The 20,973-nt window shown below is 39.7% G+C and overlaps 1 protein-coding gene across 1 annotated transcript in view; it reads left to right on the top strand.

The window, feature by feature from the left end:
* Positions 1–120: 120 nt before the first annotated feature.
* The window catches only part of LOC134368955 (structural maintenance of chromosomes protein 1B-like), a 73,375-nt gene continuing 52,522 nt past the window's right edge, over positions 121–20,973 (top strand). Inside the window, exons 1-8 of the mRNA XM_063085193.1 lie at positions 121–229; positions 9,905–10,093; positions 11,409–11,521; positions 11,610–11,813; positions 14,615–14,853; positions 16,780–17,038; positions 17,929–18,069; positions 20,576–20,658. Of these exons, the coding sequence (XP_062941263.1) occupies positions 121–229; positions 9,905–10,093; positions 11,409–11,521; positions 11,610–11,813; positions 14,615–14,853; positions 16,780–17,038; positions 17,929–18,069; positions 20,576–20,658 (1,337 nt within the window). The remainder of the gene's footprint in view (positions 230–9,904; positions 10,094–11,408; positions 11,522–11,609; positions 11,814–14,614; positions 14,854–16,779; positions 17,039–17,928; positions 18,070–20,575; positions 20,659–20,973) is intronic.

Raw genomic sequence — 20,973 nt, 5'->3', positions numbered from 1 at the left:
TAAGGAACGGCGCAGCGCTCGCGCCGCGGTCTAGCTTTCGCCTCGCGAGACTTGGGGAGGCTCTTCCCGCGCTTTTCCCGCCGAGCGCGAGGACGCGGCTGAGGCGAGGAGGGCGCAGCCATGGGGCGCCTGGAGGTGCTGCTCGTGGAGAACTTCAAGTCGTGGCGGGGCCGCCAGATCATCGGCCCCTTCAAGAGGTTCACCTGCATCATCGGCCCCAACAACTCGGGTAACTGGGCACCTCGGGGTGGGACCGGAACGCTTCTACCCAGTCCAGTCGGCAGCACTTTGCCTGAAGGGACGTGAAGGCGGCCATGCGGCCTGGACTGCAGGCGGCCTCCACGCAGTCCCCGACTGCTCCACCCTGAGTCCCCGGCCCTCGCCCTCCGCCCTCGGGCCGGGTCCTCACCCTCGCCCGCCACCCCGCGCCACCCCCATCCCTGTCGGGTCGGCTCCTAGTCCGCCATCCCCATCCCCGTTGGGTCGGCTCCTCGCCTGCCACCCCCATCCTCCATCCCCCGTCGGGTCGGCTCCTCACCCACCACCCCCATCCCGGTCGGGCCTGCTCCTCGCCCGCCACCCCCGTCCCCGTCGGGTCGGCTCCTCACCCGCCACCTCCATCCCCGTCGGGTCGGCTCCTCGCCCGCCATCCCCGTCGGGCCGGCTCCTCGCCGCCACCCCATCCTGCATCCCCTGTGGGGCCGGCTCCACGCCCATCCCCCATCCCCATCGGCCCGGCTCTTGGCCCTCGCCCGCCCGCCACCCCCATCCCCCCGTCGGGCCGGCTCCTCGCCCCCCATCCCCCATCCGGCCGGCTCCTCGCCTGCCACCTCTATCCCCCATCCCCCGTCGGGCCAGCTCCTCGCCCCCCATCCCCCATCCGGCTGGCTCTTCACCCCCCCATCCCCCATCCGGCTGGTTCCTCACCTCCCATCCCCCATCCGGGCGGCTCCTCGCCCGCCAGCCCCCCCATTCCCCCTGGGGCCGGCTCCTCGCCCTCCACCCCCATCCCCCATCGGGATGGCTCCTCGCCCGCCACCCCCATCCCCCATCCGGCTGGCTCCTGGCCCGCCAACCCCATCCCCCATCCCCGTCGGGCGGGCTCCTCGCCCTTGCCCGCCACCTCGCCTCTGCCCTGGCCCTCTTCTCCTTTGCCCCGGCTTCTCCTGCTCTGTGGGCTTCTTCTGCCCTCAACCCTAATCACCCCTCCTCTTAGTCCCCTTCCCCTTCTCATCCAAAGATTAAGTGGGAGGGGCATCTCTAGGAGGTCTTTGGCTCCAAGGAGCCTGAACAACCATTTCGATCGAAGGAACCTTTGACCACGAATATCGTGATAATGACCCTGTTTATTGAACTTTTACTTTAAAAAAAAAAAGAGAGACTAACACACTAATTGAGATAGAAGGCCAGATAACAGTATTTATGATACTTTAAACTAGGAAAATAAAACATTTGATTTGGGGAGATATGGATAGGAAGAAGTGTAGATCAGGAAAGGTTTTCCAGAGGAGATGGCATGTGAGTTGTACTCAAAGAGTAGATTATTTTTCCAGGGTTTTTTGAAAGTCTATTTGTGGGACAGGTAATCGTCCAAACTGGCCAGCATGTAGTGCATGTCTAGGGAAGCAATAGAATGTGAAGTTGTAATCCCCACATTTACTATACTTGGGTAAGAATTGCTTCTTTTTTTGCCTTCCTTGCATAGGCCAAACTCATTGCCATTTCAGAATGTTAGCATTTGCTGGTCCTTGGGCTTAGAATGCTTTTCTCCCAGGATTTCATATGACTACCACCTTGATGAATTTCCCTTCATCCTTGATAAGTTCTCCCTGTTAGAGCCAGTATATTACCAATCATGCCAGTTCTCCATCCTTAATAGCCCTGTCCTCTTTATTCTCACTACTATCACTTTACTTCAGGATCTCATCTCTTTTTTAGATTAATGCAGTAACCTGTTTGCTGAGTTCTCAACCTTCAGTCTTACCCTACTTTAAATCCATGTGGCATGTTGCTACCAGAGTAATCTTAATTTGTTCCTGCAAGAAAGAAGATCCATTTTATTTTCTTGGTAGATGAGGAAAAGGACTTCACAGAAATAGAGGGGATAGAGAAAGAAACTAAATAACACCATAAAGAAGTAATTCTACAAACCCAAATATTTGTGGGAAAACTTTATTCTAATCTTTTGAACAAGTCAGTGTTATAAATAAAAATACTGTGCTAAATAAAGAGAGAGTTAAGGGATGTAACAACCAGATGCAACATGTGGTTCTAGTTTGGAAAATGGTTTGTTTAAAGAACATTTTGGAGTCAATTGGGAAATCTAAATTTGAGCTGTGCAACAGATGAAATGAAAATTTACTAAAAAAGGCAAAGATAAGTGCCTGAAAATAATGTTAGAAAACAGTATGCACTCGATAATCTCATTTTCGTTTCTTAAAAGTTTGCATTAAAAAAGTCTATGGATATGGCCCTAGGTATTAGAGTAGTAATCTCTGAATTGTGGGAATATGATCATTTTACTTTTTTAAAATTTACTTTTTATTAGCATATTCATTGTTACAAATCACTTATTTTTTATGCCCCTTAGCCAATGTTCCCCCTCCCGCTCCCCATTTTACTTTTTTATTCTTGTTTGTTTTCTAATTTTTTCGAAGCTATATACTGCTTTTGTAATAATAAAAGATTATTTTTTAAGAATTCAGCAGCCATTATGAATTATCAAAAAAAAAATTTTTTTTTAAAGTAACACTTTCCTGGTTAGAAAAGTAAACCTTATAACATAGGGAATTGGGAAAACATAATCACCTGAAAATCACACCATTCAGAGAAAACCTTGTTGATGGAAATGAATACTGAATTTTGTCAAATGAGAAGATATATCTACAGAGTTGATGGATTAAATTAAACATTTTTGGCTAGACTCCATCATAGCTGATATTGTGTACATCACGTTGCATTATATCACTTAATATCTGCTTGTTTTACCCTTAGTAATGCTAAAAATTGACCCCTGGATTAGGATGGTGACAGTGATCTCTCTATTGCGTAGTTTTTCTCCTTCTTTCTAACTAGAAAGTCCAGTGTTACTTTGGTGTTATACAAATGTTCTCTATTGACCGTTTACCTGATGGTTTTAATGCCAGTGAATAGTCTTTGAATGAGCATTTCATTAAGGTTTGCAAAATTAGGTTTTTCTAAATCTGTCATACTTTCTACATTCAGTGGGTGGCATTTCCCTGTGAAAAAGAGCTTTCCTTTGTTAACCGGGGTTTTTTGATTAACCTAAAGTACAATTCAGATCCGAAGAGGGAGGCTGAGGCGGGAGGTCACACACACACAAAAATAATAAATAAAAAAAAATACACTTCACACTGGAAAAACAGGATAAATGCTTGCCCCTTTCCTTTTAATTAATATTTTCAAACAAAAGAAGGTTTTTAATAGCTGCCTCAAATGGTGAAAATGTATTTTTCTCCTTTTTGTTTTGTTAGTACATTACGGACTCATGGATTTTTATTGACACAGTGTGTTTTAATCCACCAAAATCATTTTTGATGCTCATATTTTCATAATTTCATTCAGTTGGAATTCCTTCAAGCTGCTTCCCGTGCTCTTTACTTTCTGAAATATGATGTCCTAGTTCCCAGGCTCATCTTCAATTTTCCCTGCCTCAGACGTGGAATTAGCTAGTTCTCCAATGACTTCTAGTTCTTTTTAAAAGTAGGAAAGGTATTAGAGACCACCATGTGGGAACTAGAGGTACTCAGTGCATTAGGATAACATTGGCTCTGAACCATTTCAGTGTACAAGGCTAGAAAATACATGAAGTACTCTTTTAGATTTTTTTTTACAACAGCTTTATTGAGATATAATTTACATATCATAAAATATATCCTTTTAAAGTGCACTTTCAGTGGTTTTTAGTTTATTCACAGAGTTGTGCAACCATCATCAAATCACTATGTAATGTAATTCTATAACATTTTCATCACTCCAAAGGAAACCTTGTACCCATTAGTATTCACTTTATGTTATCTCTTCTCTACCCAGCCCTCAGCCCCTACTTCCTGTCATTATGGATTTACCTATTCTGGACATTTTTCTTATTGTGAGTGAGTTTGAGCATCTTTTCACATGGTTAAGGGCCTTTTGTGTTTTTCTCTGAACCGCTGTTTGTGTCCTTTGCCCATTTTCCTGTTGGGTTATTGTCTGAGAAATCTCTACAAAATATATTTGGGGGGAGAAAAGAAAACCTTCAGTGGCTTCACATAATCTTCAACATAAAGTTTAATTCCTTTAATGTAGCCTATTGTAATTCTTACTTAACTTCCCCACCTTTCTCTCTTAGGATTCCCAACCTTGTAAGTGCTGCTCTACCTACATAGAATTACTTGCTTTCTTACGGGAATGGTACCATGCTCTCTCACTTCTTTGTACCTACGATCAAGCTTTTCTCTTTTCCTGAATGGTGTTTTACCTTCTGTATCCCCCTCTCTAAACTTTTAATTACCCTTTAAGACTTAGCTCACAGTTATCTCCTGTAAAGCCTACTCAGAGCCTCCAGTCATTAGTGCTTCTAAGTGCCTCTATACAATACTTTGTGTTCATTTTATCTTAGGACTTATTAAATAGTGTATTAGAACTTCCTTCTTTTCGTGGAAAGAGTATAGGTTTTGGAATCAGTTGTACAGACAAAATAACAGATATGGGGTGTCTGGCACAAAATAGGGTTCAATAAAAATTGACCTCCACTGTAAGCACCTTGGAGGAGTAAAAAGATAAAATTACAGAAAAATTAGTTTAAAAATCTAATTGGCTTTTATTTGTGATTATAGAATCCGGCAGAACGTCATTCTATAAAGCATAACAGAACGGTCATAACAGAACGGTTTGTTTTTCTAAGGTGGGACCAAGGAAACAGAAAAATTAAAAAGAAGTGGATTCGTTAACATCAGGTTACCACAGGTTACTTTTTTGTGAGGATTAAAGTAGAGACTTCCTTATTATGCTGACTCAGGTTAGCTGAGCTCTTTCTTAATGGTTGCTGTGAATCTCCTATTTTCAGGAAAAACTGGTCTATTTGGGGATTTGCCTGCTTCCTTAAAGTTTCTGTTTGATTATGTGGTACTTCTGTGACTGACTCTGTTTTGATTTGGTCTGTTCTGCTGAAGCCTAGTGCTGGAGGCTAGTCCAAAATATGGCCTCCCAAAAATTTTGTTTAACAGTGAAATTCTACATGTTTGTATTTTTTTAAAAATTTATTTTATTTATTGAATCAAAATTGATTATACATATTTTGGGGGTTGAACATTGAGATATGTCGATTAAATCAATATTACTAGTATATATATTGTTACAAATTGTAATTATTCTTTATGCCACTTGTCCAACCTCTCCCCTTCCCCCATCCCCTCCCCCCTCCAACTGCCCTAGATTTCTTCTCTCCTTCTGAAAGAATAATGGTTACTCTGTTAACTTGTTGCCTAGATGATCTGTCCAATGCTGAGAGATCAGGTCCCCCAATATTATCATAGTACAGATGCTTCTTCTGTCACTCTGAAATGGGTTTTGTGGAAAGAGACATCCTCTTCTTTTCTTTTTCTCTGCTGGTGACTCTTCTTGTGTGAATGCACTCCAGTGGTTGGTGGGCCATCTGCGTGGTGGCTGTGGCGTCTAGCCGCTTTTGCAGCAAACATGGTTATTATGGTGGCTGTGGTGGGCCACACATGTGGAGGTGCTGTTTTTGGCATGCTCCTTGGCACTGGCGGTATACCTGGTTGTGGGGTGTGTTTGGTCCCCTCATCCATGCCTCTGGTCCCTGGGCAGGCCCCAAGGTGCTGGCGCCATGTGCCTGGTCGTGGGAGAGGGGTCCAGTCCCCTTCTCCATGTCCTGGGGCCCTGGGTGGGCCCCGAGGTACTAGCGCAGTGTGCCTGGTTGTGGGAGGAGGATCCGGTCCTCTTCTCCATGCCTCAGTTCCCCAGGCGGGCCCTGAAGTGCTGGCTCAGTGTGCCTGGTTGTGGGAGAGAGGTCCAGTCCCCTTCTCCATGCCCCAGGTCCCTGGGTGGGCTCTGAGGTGCTGGCATGTTGTACCTGGTTATGGGAGGGTGGTCCAGTCCCCTTCTCCATGCCTCAGTTCTCCAGGCGGGCCCTGAAGTGCTGGCTCAGTGTGCCTGGTTGTGGGAGAGAGGTCCATTCCCCTTCTCCTTGCCTCAGGTCCCCGGGCAGGTCCCAAGGTGCTGGCGTGGTGTGCCTGGTTGCAGGAGGGAGTTTCCAGTCCCATTCTCCATGCCTTGGATCCCTGGGTGGGCCCTGAAGCTCTGGTGTGGTGTGCCTGGTTATGGGAGACAGGACCATTCCCCTTCTCCTTGCCCCAGGTCCCTGGGTGAGCTCCGAGGTGCTGGCATGTTGTGCCTGGTTGTGGGAGAGAGGTCCAGTCCCCTTCTCCATGCCCTGGGTCCCCTGGGTGGGCTCTGAGGTGCTGGCGCGTTGTGCCTGGTTATGGGAGGGTGGTCTGGTCCCCAACTCCTTACCCTGGGTCCCTGGGTGAGCCCCAAGGCGCTGGCTCAGTGTGCCTGGTTGTGGGAGAGAGGTCTGGTCCCCTTCTCCTTACCTCAGGTCCCTGGGCGGGTCCCAAGGTGCTGGCATGGTGTGCCTGGTTGTGGGAAGGGGGTCCAGTCCCCTTCTCCATGCTTCAGGTCCCCAGGCTAGCCCTGAGGCACTGGTGCAGTTTGCTTGGAAGTGGGAGTGGGGTCCGGTCCCCAGATCCAAGCTTCCAGTTCCCAGGCAGGCCCCAAGGTGCTGGTGGTGTACCTGGGCCGGAATTAATTTTTTGTCCTTTGCTTCCAACACAGGGAAACTTCCTGTGGGAACCAGTACTTGAGCTGTGTGGTTGCTTAAATTGCTACTTTGCTGCTGTTTCCCTAGGGAAGGCTTTTTGTGCAGCACAGGTTATAATGGTTGACTTTATAGGTACTTCCAGCTCTCCAGAGACCCAGTGGATCTGTGTTCTGTAGAATCTCTGATCTGGGCCTGAGATTTTTCATCAAACTGCACCCCGCGCAATTCTGCATTCCTGACCAGTCTCCTCTGAGTGGTCCTGTGCTGATTGGGGGGCAGATCAGCTGTCCTTGCTGTGTCCCAGTGTTCCCCTTGTGGGCACGTCTCCCCCACCCCTCGAACACTTCCCATGGGATGGGCCCTGCCCCAGTCGCTTGTGATGACTCACCAGCCTCTGAGTGGCTCCCTTTTTTCAGTTGTTCTGGCTCCTCGCTCCTGCGTGGGTCCACGTGAACCCTATTAGTGGTCTTGCTGTCCTGGGAGCCGCCAAGGCCCTCTTCTCTCTTGCTGCCTCGGAGTAACTCCATCTGAAGGGCACAGCTGCTCCATGCACTCAGCAGCTCTGGCCTTAAAGCAGCCGCAGTCTGAAATGCTCAGAGCAGCTTTTTCTTTCTCTCATTGTAGTTTCTCCCGCCTTCAGGAACTCCGTAGGTTTCTCCTCCTCTTCCCCTGAGGTCCAGCGGCCCCAGCTTGGCTGATGTTACATTTTTATAGGTGTAAATTTAGTTGATTTGTGGGAGAGAGTGACGCTGCAGACTTTATTCCGCCATCTTGATTGGATCTCCCTACATGTTTGTATTTTTAGCCCAGTTCTTAGCAAAGTGCCTGATAAACAGGTGTTCAGAAAATGTTTGTAGAATGAATGAATAAATTTGAGGGGACAAGAGATTGAAAGTTGAAGAGTACAGATAAGGAGTTTCTTAAAAGTAAGGAGGACTTGGGCCGACCTTGTGGCTCACTCGGGAGAGTGCGGCGCTGGGAGCTCAGCGGCGCTTCTGCCGCTGGTTCTGATTCTATATAGGGATGGCCGGCCCGCTCACTGACTGAGCGCGGTGTGGGCAACACCAAGCCAAGGGTCGCGATCCCCTTACCGGCCACAAAGAAAAAGAAAAAGAAAAAGAAAAAACAAAGTAAGGAGGACTTGAACTAGTAGAAGGGTGGTAAAGAAGCAGAGGAGTGGGAGAGTTATGTAGAGTTGAAATGAAAAGGGACTTAGAGAATAATAGTGTAATTTTTATATCTTTGAATACTTGATCCATCTTTAGCAAGTGATGATAGCCTAAGAGATAACTCTTTCAGAATCATTTTCCCAATGTTGGTTCTAAATTATTTACAGTAGACGTCCCCAGTCTGGTCATTATAAGACCTAACTTGATTTGTTCATTTTTTTGACATGATTGTTAAGCTAACACTAGCTGCAGGTATGCACTTCATAAATGTTTTCTGTCCACCCTATCTGAAGTTGCCTCTCTTACTCTCTATTTCCTCACCCAGTTTATCTCCTTATACTTATTACAACATGTAAATTGTCTTTTTTGTTTACTCTCTGACTCTTGACAGAATATAACCTTCTTCAGTGAGGGACAATATTAATTGAATGAGTGAATTTGGGTGGGGAAGTATTTTAGGCAGATTTTAAGTAAGGATTGAACAAAAAGTTTCTTTTTAGCTCTGTTACTGTCAGACTTAGTAATTCAATTCCATGAATGTTCATTTTGTCGTACATGCACTGTCTTACAATAGTTCCAAAAAAGCCACATTTTATACCTATTGGTTAACTGAGACTTAGCTAAATAAATTTGCAGTATGTTAACTACTTGTTCTTTTTAGAAAGATCCTAAATCTCTAAAACTAAGCCATATTTCTAGTGGCTGACGATATACCTTTCTCTTTGTTCATGTTACTTTCTTCCTTCTGTCGTTGAAATTTTAAATTGTTGGTGGATGTGCGGGAAGGAATGTGAAAAAGGAAAAAATAAATACAGATGGTAGTAGCTTCATCGATATTGCACCTTGGGAATTGTCTTAGAGGAAATTACGGCCTCATGTTTGGAAAACAAATTTAACCGTTAGGGTGGGGAATCCCCAAGACTACCCCCCCACCCCAGGTTCAGTGATTGGCTGGGAGGACTAATAGGATTCAGCACATTGTTATACTCAGGACTGTTTATTACAGTGAAAAGATACAAAGCAAACCCAGCAAAGAGAAAAGGCAGGCGGGGTAAAGTCTGAGGAAACTAGGTGTAAGATTCTGAGTCCTCATCCACTGAAGTCATCTAGTACTTAAGTCATCCAGTAACAAGTTTACAGGTGTGAAATGTTTCCTGCTAAAGAACCTCACTAAAGACTCAGTTTTTACAGGGAGATGGTCACACAGGTCCTCTCTGCCTAGCACATACCAAAATTCCAGACTCCTAGAAAGAAAGCAGGTGTTAGCATAAATCATATTGTTTGCACAAACATTTTAGGCACAATGAGCCATTCTGATCAGGGGATGGTAGAAACCCTCCCCAAATCCAAATCCCAGTCTTCAGATGCCAGCCAGCATTGTAAGTAGGACTTTCAAAGGATAGCAGTCTCAGGCTTGCTGTATAACTTTCCGTAGCACGATCTCATATCAATCATAAATATTCTAGCAACCTTAGTTTAGCCGTTGGGAAGACCCTGGATTTAGTTAGCCTTACTTTTTTTTCAGTATGTGAGGGCTTAGTGCTGCACTGATGCTTTAGGTGATAGTTTCCATATTTATAAAATAAGGATAACTGAAAATTCAGAGACATTAAATGATTATCCGTGGTGTAATACCTAACAATGGCAAAGAGCTGGGATTTAGATCCTTAAATTTAGACCTCTTAATTTAGCTATCTACCATAGCTGCATAGAAGAAACAAGTAATCTAAGTGAAAATTTTCGGTCAGATGCATTTTGAACATTGACAAGACAGAACTATTTAGACATGTGTATTGGCTGTATTTCATTTCCAGTCGTGTCCTGATTTCTTCAGCTCTGGTCAAGGCTTATTATTGTTAAGAATGAATGAATTTTTCTCTCTTTCCTTCCCAAGGAAAATCTAATATAATGGATGCACTTAGCTTTGTAATGGGAGAGAAAACAGCTAATTTAAGAGTGAAAAATATTCAAGAACTTATTCATGGAGCACATATTGGAAAACCTGTTTCTTCTTCTGCAAGTGTAAAAATTGTGTATGTGGAGGAAAGCGGAGAAGAGAAAACATTTTCAAGGATTATCCGAGGTATTTTTTGTAGATTTTTGCTTATGTCATTTGATTTTTTAAGATTAAGTCAGGTTGCCCATTTTTACCTTCTTTGAAGGGTGATTACTGTTATTCCACTGGCATAGTGAACTAGAAGGGTTTTTTTTGTCCTCTTCAATAGAAAATCTCAGAGGCAAGTAACAGAACGTATTTGATTCTCCACTAAGACTCTTCCTTAAGCAGACATAACAAGGGTACTTCAGAATCTTTCTGCAACCTTTTAGAAGTACCATGGTATTTGTTCAAATCCCCCTACTGTCAAATAGCATTTTTATATCTGGATATTTGGTTAAGATATAAGGAGCCTCCTTCAAAGACAGAGAAGTTATAAAAGTTCTTCCTGAGGTTCTTTATGTTTATCTGGTTTTCATATGATGAACTAATTACATGCATACTTTTGGCTTGTATAGACAGTTTTTCTTACCTTGAAAAGCAACTTGAGTGAAATGTTTGAATTTGTATTTTGTGACTTATTCATGAAGTCTCTGTGTTGTCTGAATAAACAAGATTTAGAGTTGCTTATATATTTTTTTTAATCCTGTGCTAGGATTTCACAGAGCCTCTATAAATAGGTGTTTTTGTTTTTGTTTTGTTGTTACTATTCAGTGTCCACCAGAACATTTCTAATGTATTAATGCTGTCTTATTAACCTCCTCCAAATTCAATCATAGATGATTTTAGAAGTACTTATTATATACTTGTACCTTAATGTATAATTTAAATATCTCACCACTTTATCACCCAGCTATATTCATTGGCTAGTTTTCTCACTTTCTTTAGATTTTTAACTCAAACGTTTCCATCTCAGTAAGGATTCCTTTGCCCACCCTATTTAAAATTGCAAAGCCTATTCCCCCTACACAAAAACTTCCATTCTACCTTCCCAGCTCATTTTTACTCCTTAGCACTTACGACTTTCTCACATACTATTTATTTTACTTGCATATCTTATTTTTGTTTGTCTTCCTGACTAGGATATAAGTTCCTTGAGATCAGAAATTTTTATCTGTTTTGTTCGCTGCTGTAGGATAGTCCTTGGCATATACGAGGGTCCTGCAAAAAGTTTATAGAAAGATTTGTATTATCTTTCAATTCTGTTTTTCCACGAACTTTCTGAAGTATCCTCATAATAGACACTCAATATTTGTTGGCTGATTAAATGCAATTATTAACATGTATATGATTATATTATTGCATACCTGGCCATTTCAGTAACAAAAATAATTTTATTAAACTTCATTGGTTGTGGAGATATGTCTGATATTTATGTTTCCTATTTACATCTATGTGTTAGGAGGATGCTCAGAATTTCATTTTGATGATAATCCTGTGAGTCGTTCTGCTTACAAAGCAGAGTTGGAGAAGATAGGCATAATTGTCAAAGCACGAAACTGCCTAGTTTTTCAGGTAAGTAGCTGTAGTAGTTCATGGGATTCATAGTTCTGAAAATACATCACTCTATTTTATATATTCGTGTGCTTTACTTTTTAAAAAGGGAACTGTAGAGTCGATTGCAATGAAAAAACCCAAAGAAATAACCCAGTTTTTTGAGGAAATCAGCGGCTCAGGAGAACTGATACAAGAATATGAGGAAAAGAAAAGAAAGTTACAAAAAGCTGAAGAGGATGCACGGTTTAATTTTAACAAGAAAAAAAACTTAGCTGCAGAGCGCAAACAAGCAAAATTAGAGCAAGAAGAGGTAAGGTATGCATGAATGTGTAACCAAGTAAGTGTTAGATACAAAAACTTTCTATTAGAATTGCTAGGTATTGGCTTGGAATTACTAAAAGATTTCCTTAATAATATAAGAAAAATAAAGCCCAATATTCAGTAAAGATAAACTTTTTGATGTATCTTTCACTATTTGGGTATTTGGGTTCTTAATCCCAAATAGGCAGGACAGCCTGAACTACCAAAGTATCTGATTTTCTTGACTAAAAACACGCTTGATAGGTTTATATCTTATGTAGCAGAGGCTCTCAAACTTTTGGATCTTGACCCCCTTACACACTTAAAAACTATTGAGGACCACAAAGAGTTTTTGTACATGTGGATTTTATTTACCAATACTTACTGTATTTGAAATCAAAACTAGAAATTTTAAAAATAGATTTAATGGTCCATGTAAAAAATACCAATAATAAACTCATTACATGTTAACATAAATAACATTCTTATGAAAAATAACTACATTTTCCAAACAAATTAATTAGAAGGGCAACATTGTTTTGCATTTTCATGGTCTCCTTAATGTCTGGCTTAATAGAAGACAGCTAACTTCTCATAAATACTTAGCATTAAATCTTTTTGTGCTAAGGCCTAGCAGTTTTACCCACCAATGGCTTTTACACCATCAGTGCAAATGTCAACACACTGAAAAAGGCAAATGATGTCTTAGTATTATTATGAAAATATTTTGTCTTCAGGGACTCTCTAAAAGGGTCTTGGGGACCCATGGCTGCAGTTTACAAATGCTGTGGTATTGCTCAGTACCCTTCACAATGCCTAGTATGAGGGGTCGTCATGAAGTTCATGGAAAGATTTGTATTATCTTTTAGTTCCATTTTTCCATGAACTTTTTGAGGTTCTGTATATATAGTGTGCTTTGTCAATGGTTGGTAATTGTTTGCATTTAGAGTCATCTTTTTCAAATGCAAATCAGATCCTGTCTTTCCCTTGCATAAAACCTTCCAGTGTAGTGCTTCCCACTGCACTGAGAATCTAATCTCCTATCCTGCCTACTGATCTGGTCCCTGTTCACCTCTCAAGCCTAACTTCCTCTATTTTGCTACCCTGTTGACCTTTGTTATATGTTGAATACTCTAAGCTCCCTTTTATCCTGGAGCTTTTGCTATTTCCTCTGCCTAGATAAGCTGTATGCCTGATTTTTGCATGGCTGGTACTCTCATACAAATCTTTATAAAAAAGCCTTTTTCTTTTCTCAAGCAGGCATTTGCTGTCCACCGTCCCCATCCCCTGCCCCGATCTAAATTAGCATACCCTCTTGTACATCACCCTGTATTGTTTCTTTTGTAACATATATTGCCGTACAAAATGATCTTGCTTATTATGTGTTTGTTTGTTTATTCTCTGATTCTTCTTCCTCCACCCCGCCCTATTCAAATAACTGGAATATAAACTTTACAAGAGCACAGTCTGTCTTGTTCTTCACTATATTCCTGGCAGCACATAGAACAGGGCCTAGCACATAGTAGATACTCAATAAATATTTAAAGAAATAAATGAAAAGTCGACGTCTTTCTTATTAGTGGTTGTATTAGTCCGTTTTGTGTTTGTTGCTATAACAGAATACCTGAGACTGGGTAATTTATAAAGAACGGAGGTTTATTTGCTTATGATTCTGGGACAACTGCATCTGGTGTAGGCCTCAGGCTGCTTCTACTCGTGGTGGACAGCTGCAGGCAGCTGGCGGGGACAAGCAGATCACATGGTGAGAGGAAGCAAGAGAATGCAGAGAGAGACAGACTCTCCTCTTCTTCTAAAGCCCTCAGAACCACACCCCTCACCACCATTTTTACTACTGCACTGGTCCTACAATCCAATCACCTCTTCAAGGCTCTACCTTTCATTTACCATAACAGGATTTCCCACCCTCTTAACAGTCACAGTGGGGCTAAGTTTCTAATACATAAAAGTTGAGGAATACAGTTCAAGCTTCAGTGAGTTTGGGGAGGACACAGTGCAATCCACTACAGTGTGGAAAATCTCTGTTTCTTCATATTTTTTAATGTGTATACATGTCCTTCATTTTGTCAGTAAAAAGGGGTGGCAGCAGTGAAAGTCAGACTGTAATATTCACAGTATAGTAAAATAACTTACAAAATTATAGAACTTGAAACATTATAAGGACAATTAGAATAGTCCAACTTCCTAATTTTTTACAGCATCCTGGAAGATGACCATTTACTTTTTGCTTGGAATACTTCCTTGATTAGGAGCTCTCCTTGAGGAAGTTCATTCCTTTATTTCTTTACTAATAGCACAAATGTTAAGGAAATTCTTCCTTTTCACCTGTGATTAAGAACTGTAATTGTCCTGTTAGTTCTATCAGTAGGAAAATTACTTCCTGTAGCAGGAATTTTACGTGGAATCATTGAATTTAAAGTTGCTAAGGACCTTATAAGTCACAGAATGCTCTTCCATCAGTTTACAAATGAGGAGGCTGATGCCAGGAATGTTAATGAACTTGCCCAACTCCTCAAGACAGAAATGAGATTAGGACCCAGGTTAGTGCCACTCCATTGTTCTTACCACCACACAACTGAGTGCATAAATAAAAAATTAATGGTTCACTGGTTTAATTTAGAAGTGTATTTAGAAACCTTCCCTAAATAATGCTACTTTTGGCAAGAATATTGTTTCTTAGTGACATACATGAAAATTTATTAGAGATGATTTGTTGGTGCAGTAGTTGGGTTTATGAAAGGTCAGCTTAAATATACTCACTTTTTACTACTGTTGAATTGTACTGTTTTATAGGCAGAACGTTACCAGAGTCTCCTTGAAGAACTGAAAATAAACAAGATACAAGTACAGCTTTTCCAATTATATCATAATGAGAAGAAAATTCGTTTTCTGAACTCTGAGTTAGAGCGTGTGAATAGGGATTTGGGTGTTACAAAAGAGTCTCTTTCTCATCATGAAAACATAGTTAAAGCCAAGAAAAAGGAACGTGGAATGCTAACCAGACAACTACCACAGACAGAAAAAGAATTAAAGTGAGTTTTTAAAAATAGGTAGTAATAATTGGGTTTTACGTAGATTGATAGAAAATAAAAAATAAATGACACTTTGAAAGTTGACTTTTTAAAATAAGCTTTTTACTTTGGAATACTTTTAAATATACAGAAAAATTATAAAGATAGTACAGAGTTCCTATGTTCCCCTCACTGTCTCTCCTGTTATTAACATCTTAGTGTGATATATTTGTCAGAATTAATAAAGCAGTATTGACACATTGTTATTAACTTAAGTTCATACTTTATTCATATCTCCTTAGTTTTTGCCTAATGTCCTTTTTCTGATCCAGAATACTATATTATATTTAGTTGTCTGTTTCCTTCAGATTCTCTCTGAAGCTATGACAGTTTCTCAGACTTTTCTTGTTTTTGATGAGTTTGACAGTTTTGAGCATTGGTCAGGTTTTTTGTAGAATGTCTCTCAATTGGGATTTGTCTGATAATTTTCTTATAATTAGACTGGGGTTGTGAGTTTTGGGGAGGAAGACCACAGAAATAAAATGCCATTCTCATCATATGGCATCAGAATGTCAACATCTTATAGATGTTACAGGATATATCATATTCTATATTATTTAATAATATCAACATGATATCACTGTTCCTGTTGACCTGGATCACCTGACTTTGTCAGGTTTCTCCGTTACAAAGTTATTTTTTATTTTCCCCCTTTTCATGCTATAGTCTTTGGAAGGAAGTCACTAGGCATAGTCCACCCTTAAGGATGGGGAGGTACGTTCTACCTCTCGAGGGCAGAGCATCTACATAATTTATTTAGACTTCGTCTACACAGGAGATTTGCCTCTTATTTGTTTATTCAATTATTTATTCCTATCAGTATGGATTTATGGATATTTGGGGTTATAATCTAATACTACATTGCTTATTTTGTTGCTTAGATTACTGCAGTTTAGATTATTGAGAACTCTGAGTTGGCTCCCATGTGCCTTTGACATATCCCCATCATTGTGATTTTGGTTTTGGAGCAATTCCTTACTTTTTTGGCACTACCAGATGTTCAAGGCTCATTTTATGTGGGCCAGTCCTGGGATTAGCCTGCTCTAGTCTATATGAGCTCGCCCAGGAGTCAGTAATTTCTTCAAGGAGTTCTGGTCCTTTTATTGGTATTAGGAACTAAACATCTGGGTGCTAGGTGTGCTCTTTCCTACTGGATGTCTTTGCTTCTAGGCTTTCTCAGCTGACAGAACTAAGAAATAGGTGTGTGTATACTAAGTCTTGTAAATATACATATCTATAAATATTTCCATATATAACTATCTGTATCTTTATTGAACTAAACATGCGTTCGTATTGTCTCTCAATTTTAATCCGTTACCACATGGATCAATCTAGCCTTCTCTTTCTTATTTATAAACTCCCATTTCAACAGCGAAAAACCTGGCTTCCACAATCTGTCATCCATTTGCATTATTCCAGTAATCATGTATAGCTGTATCAGAATTGTTCACCCATACCTCCGTGGGAAGCAACTTTATAACTGGAGTACAACCCCTCAGTAAGGTTGTTTATACATTTGTAATTCTTTTGTCACATTCTGTTCCATCTAGGATCTCTCTAAGTGATTTTTTAAAAAATTTGCTTACATTAAGGTTCACCCTTGGTGCTGTCAAGTTCCATAGGTTTTGATAAATTCATAGTGTCATGTGTCTGTCATCACAATATCATACAGAGTACTTTAACCACTCTTAAAAAGTGCCCCATGCTTCATCTGTTTATCCCTCTACCTGACCTTGCCCAACTTCTGGCAGCCACTAATCTGCTTATAGTCTGAAAGTTAATTTTTAGAATTTATTTTTTAATGTGATTTAGTCAAAAGGACTTCTTCCCTTTATATGTTAAAAAAAAATTAATTTCCTTTAAATCAAACTTTTTTTTTCTTTTTAGATCTCTTAAAGCACTTTTAAATCAGAAGAGGCCTCAGTACATTAAAGCCAAAGAAAACACTTCTTACCACCTCAAAAAATTAGATCTGGCTAAGAAATCAATAAAGGACAGTGAAAAACAATGTTCTAAACAGGAAGATAACATAAGAGCCCTGGAGACAGAGCTGGTTGATTTAGATGGTGCATGGAGAAGTTTTGAAAAGCAGATTGAGGAAGAAATCATACAAAAAGGTCGAGACGTAGAACTGGAAGCCAGTCAGGTGAAAAAGTCAACATCTGGGAAATCTTTTCTATCTATTGTTTCAACTTCTCCTTTCAATTATATAACATTTAAAGCATGTTCTCTCTGTCTGATATTTTAAGAGATTATCCTCAGAATGTAAATTATGGGGATTTAAATTTTTCAGCCTATACACAGAATTTATTCTTCAGACTAAGTTATTTTTTATAAGATTAGATGGCATTATTACACTTATGAGTTAAAGTCCTAGAAAATACTTCAACAAGGTTACATGATGTCATTTTGTAGTATAGAAGTTAGGTAATTAAGTTATTTTTAAGGTAGTTATTTTTTTCTCTCATATAAAAACTTAAAGGTCAGATTGTATGCGGTTTTGAAGAGACATCATTTCATTGACAGGAGGGAAACTTATTACTTAAGGTGATTTAAAATGTTCAGTGATAAATTAATATCCAACTTAGTATATGGGATTTAATTATAATAAATCAAGAGTAGATATCCAAGTATACGTAATTGAGAGTTCCAGATATTTTCTCAACTAAATTTTTGTCATTTATCTCGTTGTTCATTTTATAATAATCTTACATCACACTATATGTACCAAAATAATAGTGACTATATAAGTAAGAAAGAAATATATCATTTTCTCTAGATTCCCCTTTCTCTTTTAAGATTTTCTGACAGAAATATTATTGTAGGATTTGTTTTGAATACCTTGTTGCTCTATATAAAGTTTTAAATAAAGAGGGTTTTATATTATGGTCATATTATTTTACCTGGATAAGATGGCCAATATGATCCAATGTATATAAAACAATCTTTCGATAAGATTAATTATCTGCTAATATAAAGCATTTCTTGTCATGTTTCTTTAAGTGAGTTAATGATGTTTCAATGCTATTTATACAGGTGGATCGTTATAAAGAACTTAAGGATCAAGTAAGAAAGAAAGTAGCTATAATGACCCAACAACTGAAAAAACTGCAGTGGGAACAGAAGGCGGAAGAAGAAAGACTGGCATTTGAAAAGAGGAGGCTTGGTGAAGTTCAGGTACCTCAGTTTGTGCAGTGATGATTTGGGATTATCCTCAGTGACATTTTATTCCCTTTTTGTACTAATGTTTAAATATATAAATGGATTTACATCAAACATAAGCAATTAAAAAATTTCTGGATTACCTGTTATACTGCTTAGTATTATTTAGGTGATCTTTTGTAGTTAAAATATATTTGTCTGCCTTCCTCCTCTACAATGTAAACTCTGCGAGAGCAGGGATATTTGTTTTATTCACTGATGCATCCCAAGCACCTACGATAGTTCTTTTTCCACAGATGATAGTCAATAAATATTTGTTGGATTACTGTATTTTACAGATGGAGGGGATCAAAGCACAAAATGGTTAAGCTAACTTGACTAAGGTCATAAGTGGAAGAACTGGGATTTAATTCCAGACACTTTGTCTTCAGAATGAATCTCCTTCACCCTTATAGTACACCATCTCATTTTAGTCTTTGTGATTTGGCAGATGAAAATACAAACATGGAAGGTGCTGTATATGATAGTCCTGTGAGTAGAAGAGATGGCAGTTTGTGCCAGGAGGAAAACAAAGATAGTAACATAGCAGGAAATATTTTTAAAACATTTGTATAATTTTATAATTTGTATCACATTATAAAAGTATACACAGATTTCTAAAAATACATATTTCACATTTTTGCCTTTGTGCATGTTAATTTCTTTCTGGAGTAACCTATTCATCTTTAAATGTTAAGTTATATAGTTACCTATACCACAAAGCCTTCCCTTGCCCTCATTTTCTCTCCACCCCACTTCCAAAAAAGAGCCAAAAATAATTTCTTCCTCATATAATAAGTATCCATTGTTCTTAACCTGTATATGTCTAAGGGTTTTTATCAGATAGCACAGAATTTACAATTGATTGGTACAGCCCTACTAGATCGGAAGCTTCTCAAAGGCGGGATTCATAATCATGTCCATTGTAAACCTTGCACTTAGTAGATGTCAATGAGTGTTGGTTGAACTGATGTTGCCTTCTGAATATAAAAAAGAAATAACATGTCAGGGTGGAGAGAGATGGAGAAGAGCTGTACCTAAACTGAGTTCCCACAGGACCAGTGACTCCCTTCACAATTAGGAGGGTCTGTAACTTTTCACAGGTAGCAAGATCTCTGGTGCTGGGCAATAGTTGGTTTTCCCAGACAACTAGCATCATCAGCCAGCATCTCAAATCCAGAATGCCTAGTACCAGGGTAGTCTGATTATCCCACATTATGCGTCCAGCAGAGCACCCAGGTCCTGACACACCTCCCTGTGGGATGGTGAGAGTAAATGGGACCCACGCCTTCTCTTCTCTTTTTGACCCTGGTCTTTTACATTTTTCTCCAGTAAATCCTACTCTTCAGCCTAAGGCACATCTGAAATTTGTTCGAGGCACCTAGGTGGTGTCCCCTAAGAAGACCCACTTGGCATGTTAAAGTAGTGACCATCTAGCATGACAAAGGCTCTGGGAGTGGCCAGAGTAAAGGCACAGAAGTACCTGTTCCCAACTGGCTGAACTTGGTACTCATCATTACTCTTGTTTTTCCCTCTCTGAATGGAATTCTTAAGTGAGATAATAGAATTTCAGTATGGGAACTCTAATTTCAACATGTGTGAGTTCCTTCAGAAAAAGAACTGTCTTGCTCATTTTTATAACTCTGGCACCTTGCATAGTAGAGGTTTGTTCAGTAAATTTGTGTGATAAGTGAGTAAAACAGGATAATTATGTTGGAATACTCTTGTCCTTTTCCACTTGAAAACTGTGGTATTTTCTTTCCTGGTGATATACTGAAAAAGAATTGTGTTTTTACTTTCATGCACTCCTGGTTTTAAATCATTTAGTAATGGAGTAAGACAGATCAATCTTGTTAAAGTATGCAGGATGAATTAGATGTGGGAATGGTTAAAGACATGAAACCAATTGGAGGTTACTGCATATGGGATTTAATGATAAAATGAATAGAGCAGGACATTTGTGAAGTCCTTTCCCCAAAAGCCTGTAAGTTGCCCTGTAAGTTCCTATATGATATTAACATTAAACCACTCTACTACAATTACTTATATGTCTCTCTCCCACCAGACTTTACTCCTTGAAGACAAGGACTCTATCCTGTTCATTACCGTATCTCTAGGTCCTACCACGTGGTAGCCAGTGAATAAATATTTATTGAATGAATTAGTTTGAGGGACAGATAAAAACTGTGTTAGATGTTTGAAAATAATCCTCTTGGACTTTGAAGCTACCTGAGTGAAATAGCTGGAGATCAAATGTCTAGCAAATGGTGGAGTCAAGATTTGAACCCTGATCTGTGCAACTTCAAAGCTCTATACCAGACTGCCCTTTCAGAATTAAAATTTGCTCTCATAAATATTTTCATATAGTTATATTTGATGTATTTCAAATTTACAACAGCTCACAATGTTATAGTATGTGTTAGGCATGTAATTTAATTTGTTAGGAATTGTAATTGATTTTAGGTTTCCTTTCCTATTTCAGGGAAATCTAAAACAAATAAAAGAACAAATAGAAGATCATGAAAAACGAATAGAGAAGTTGGAGGAGTATACAAAGACATGCATGTAGGTAGAGTAAAAAGACACTCAGCTTTCTTACCTCTCAAGTGTCTGGTTATTTCTGTACATCAAATGAATGCTCCCACTGTTATAAAGTTCTCAGTCCTCCACTGTTTTTTCTTTTTTTCCTCCATTTTTTATTTCGTTGTAGATTGTTAAAGATTATCCTTAACTACATAATAAATGAAATATTTGATTTTTGAAAATATAAATGTATAATAGTAGTGAAACTTTTAACTTTCTTTTGGCATTGATACTTTTAATAAAAGTAGTGGGTTATGTCATGAAAGCTAATGCAAGGGTACTTCAGGAAGTTCATGG

Source organism: Cynocephalus volans, chromosome Y (genome assembly GCF_027409185.1).
Source record: "Cynocephalus volans isolate mCynVol1 chromosome Y, mCynVol1.pri, whole genome shotgun sequence".
Lineage (NCBI taxonomy): Eukaryota > Metazoa > Chordata > Mammalia > Dermoptera > Cynocephalidae > Cynocephalus > Cynocephalus volans.
This window is presented reverse-complemented; position numbering and strand designations above follow the sequence as displayed.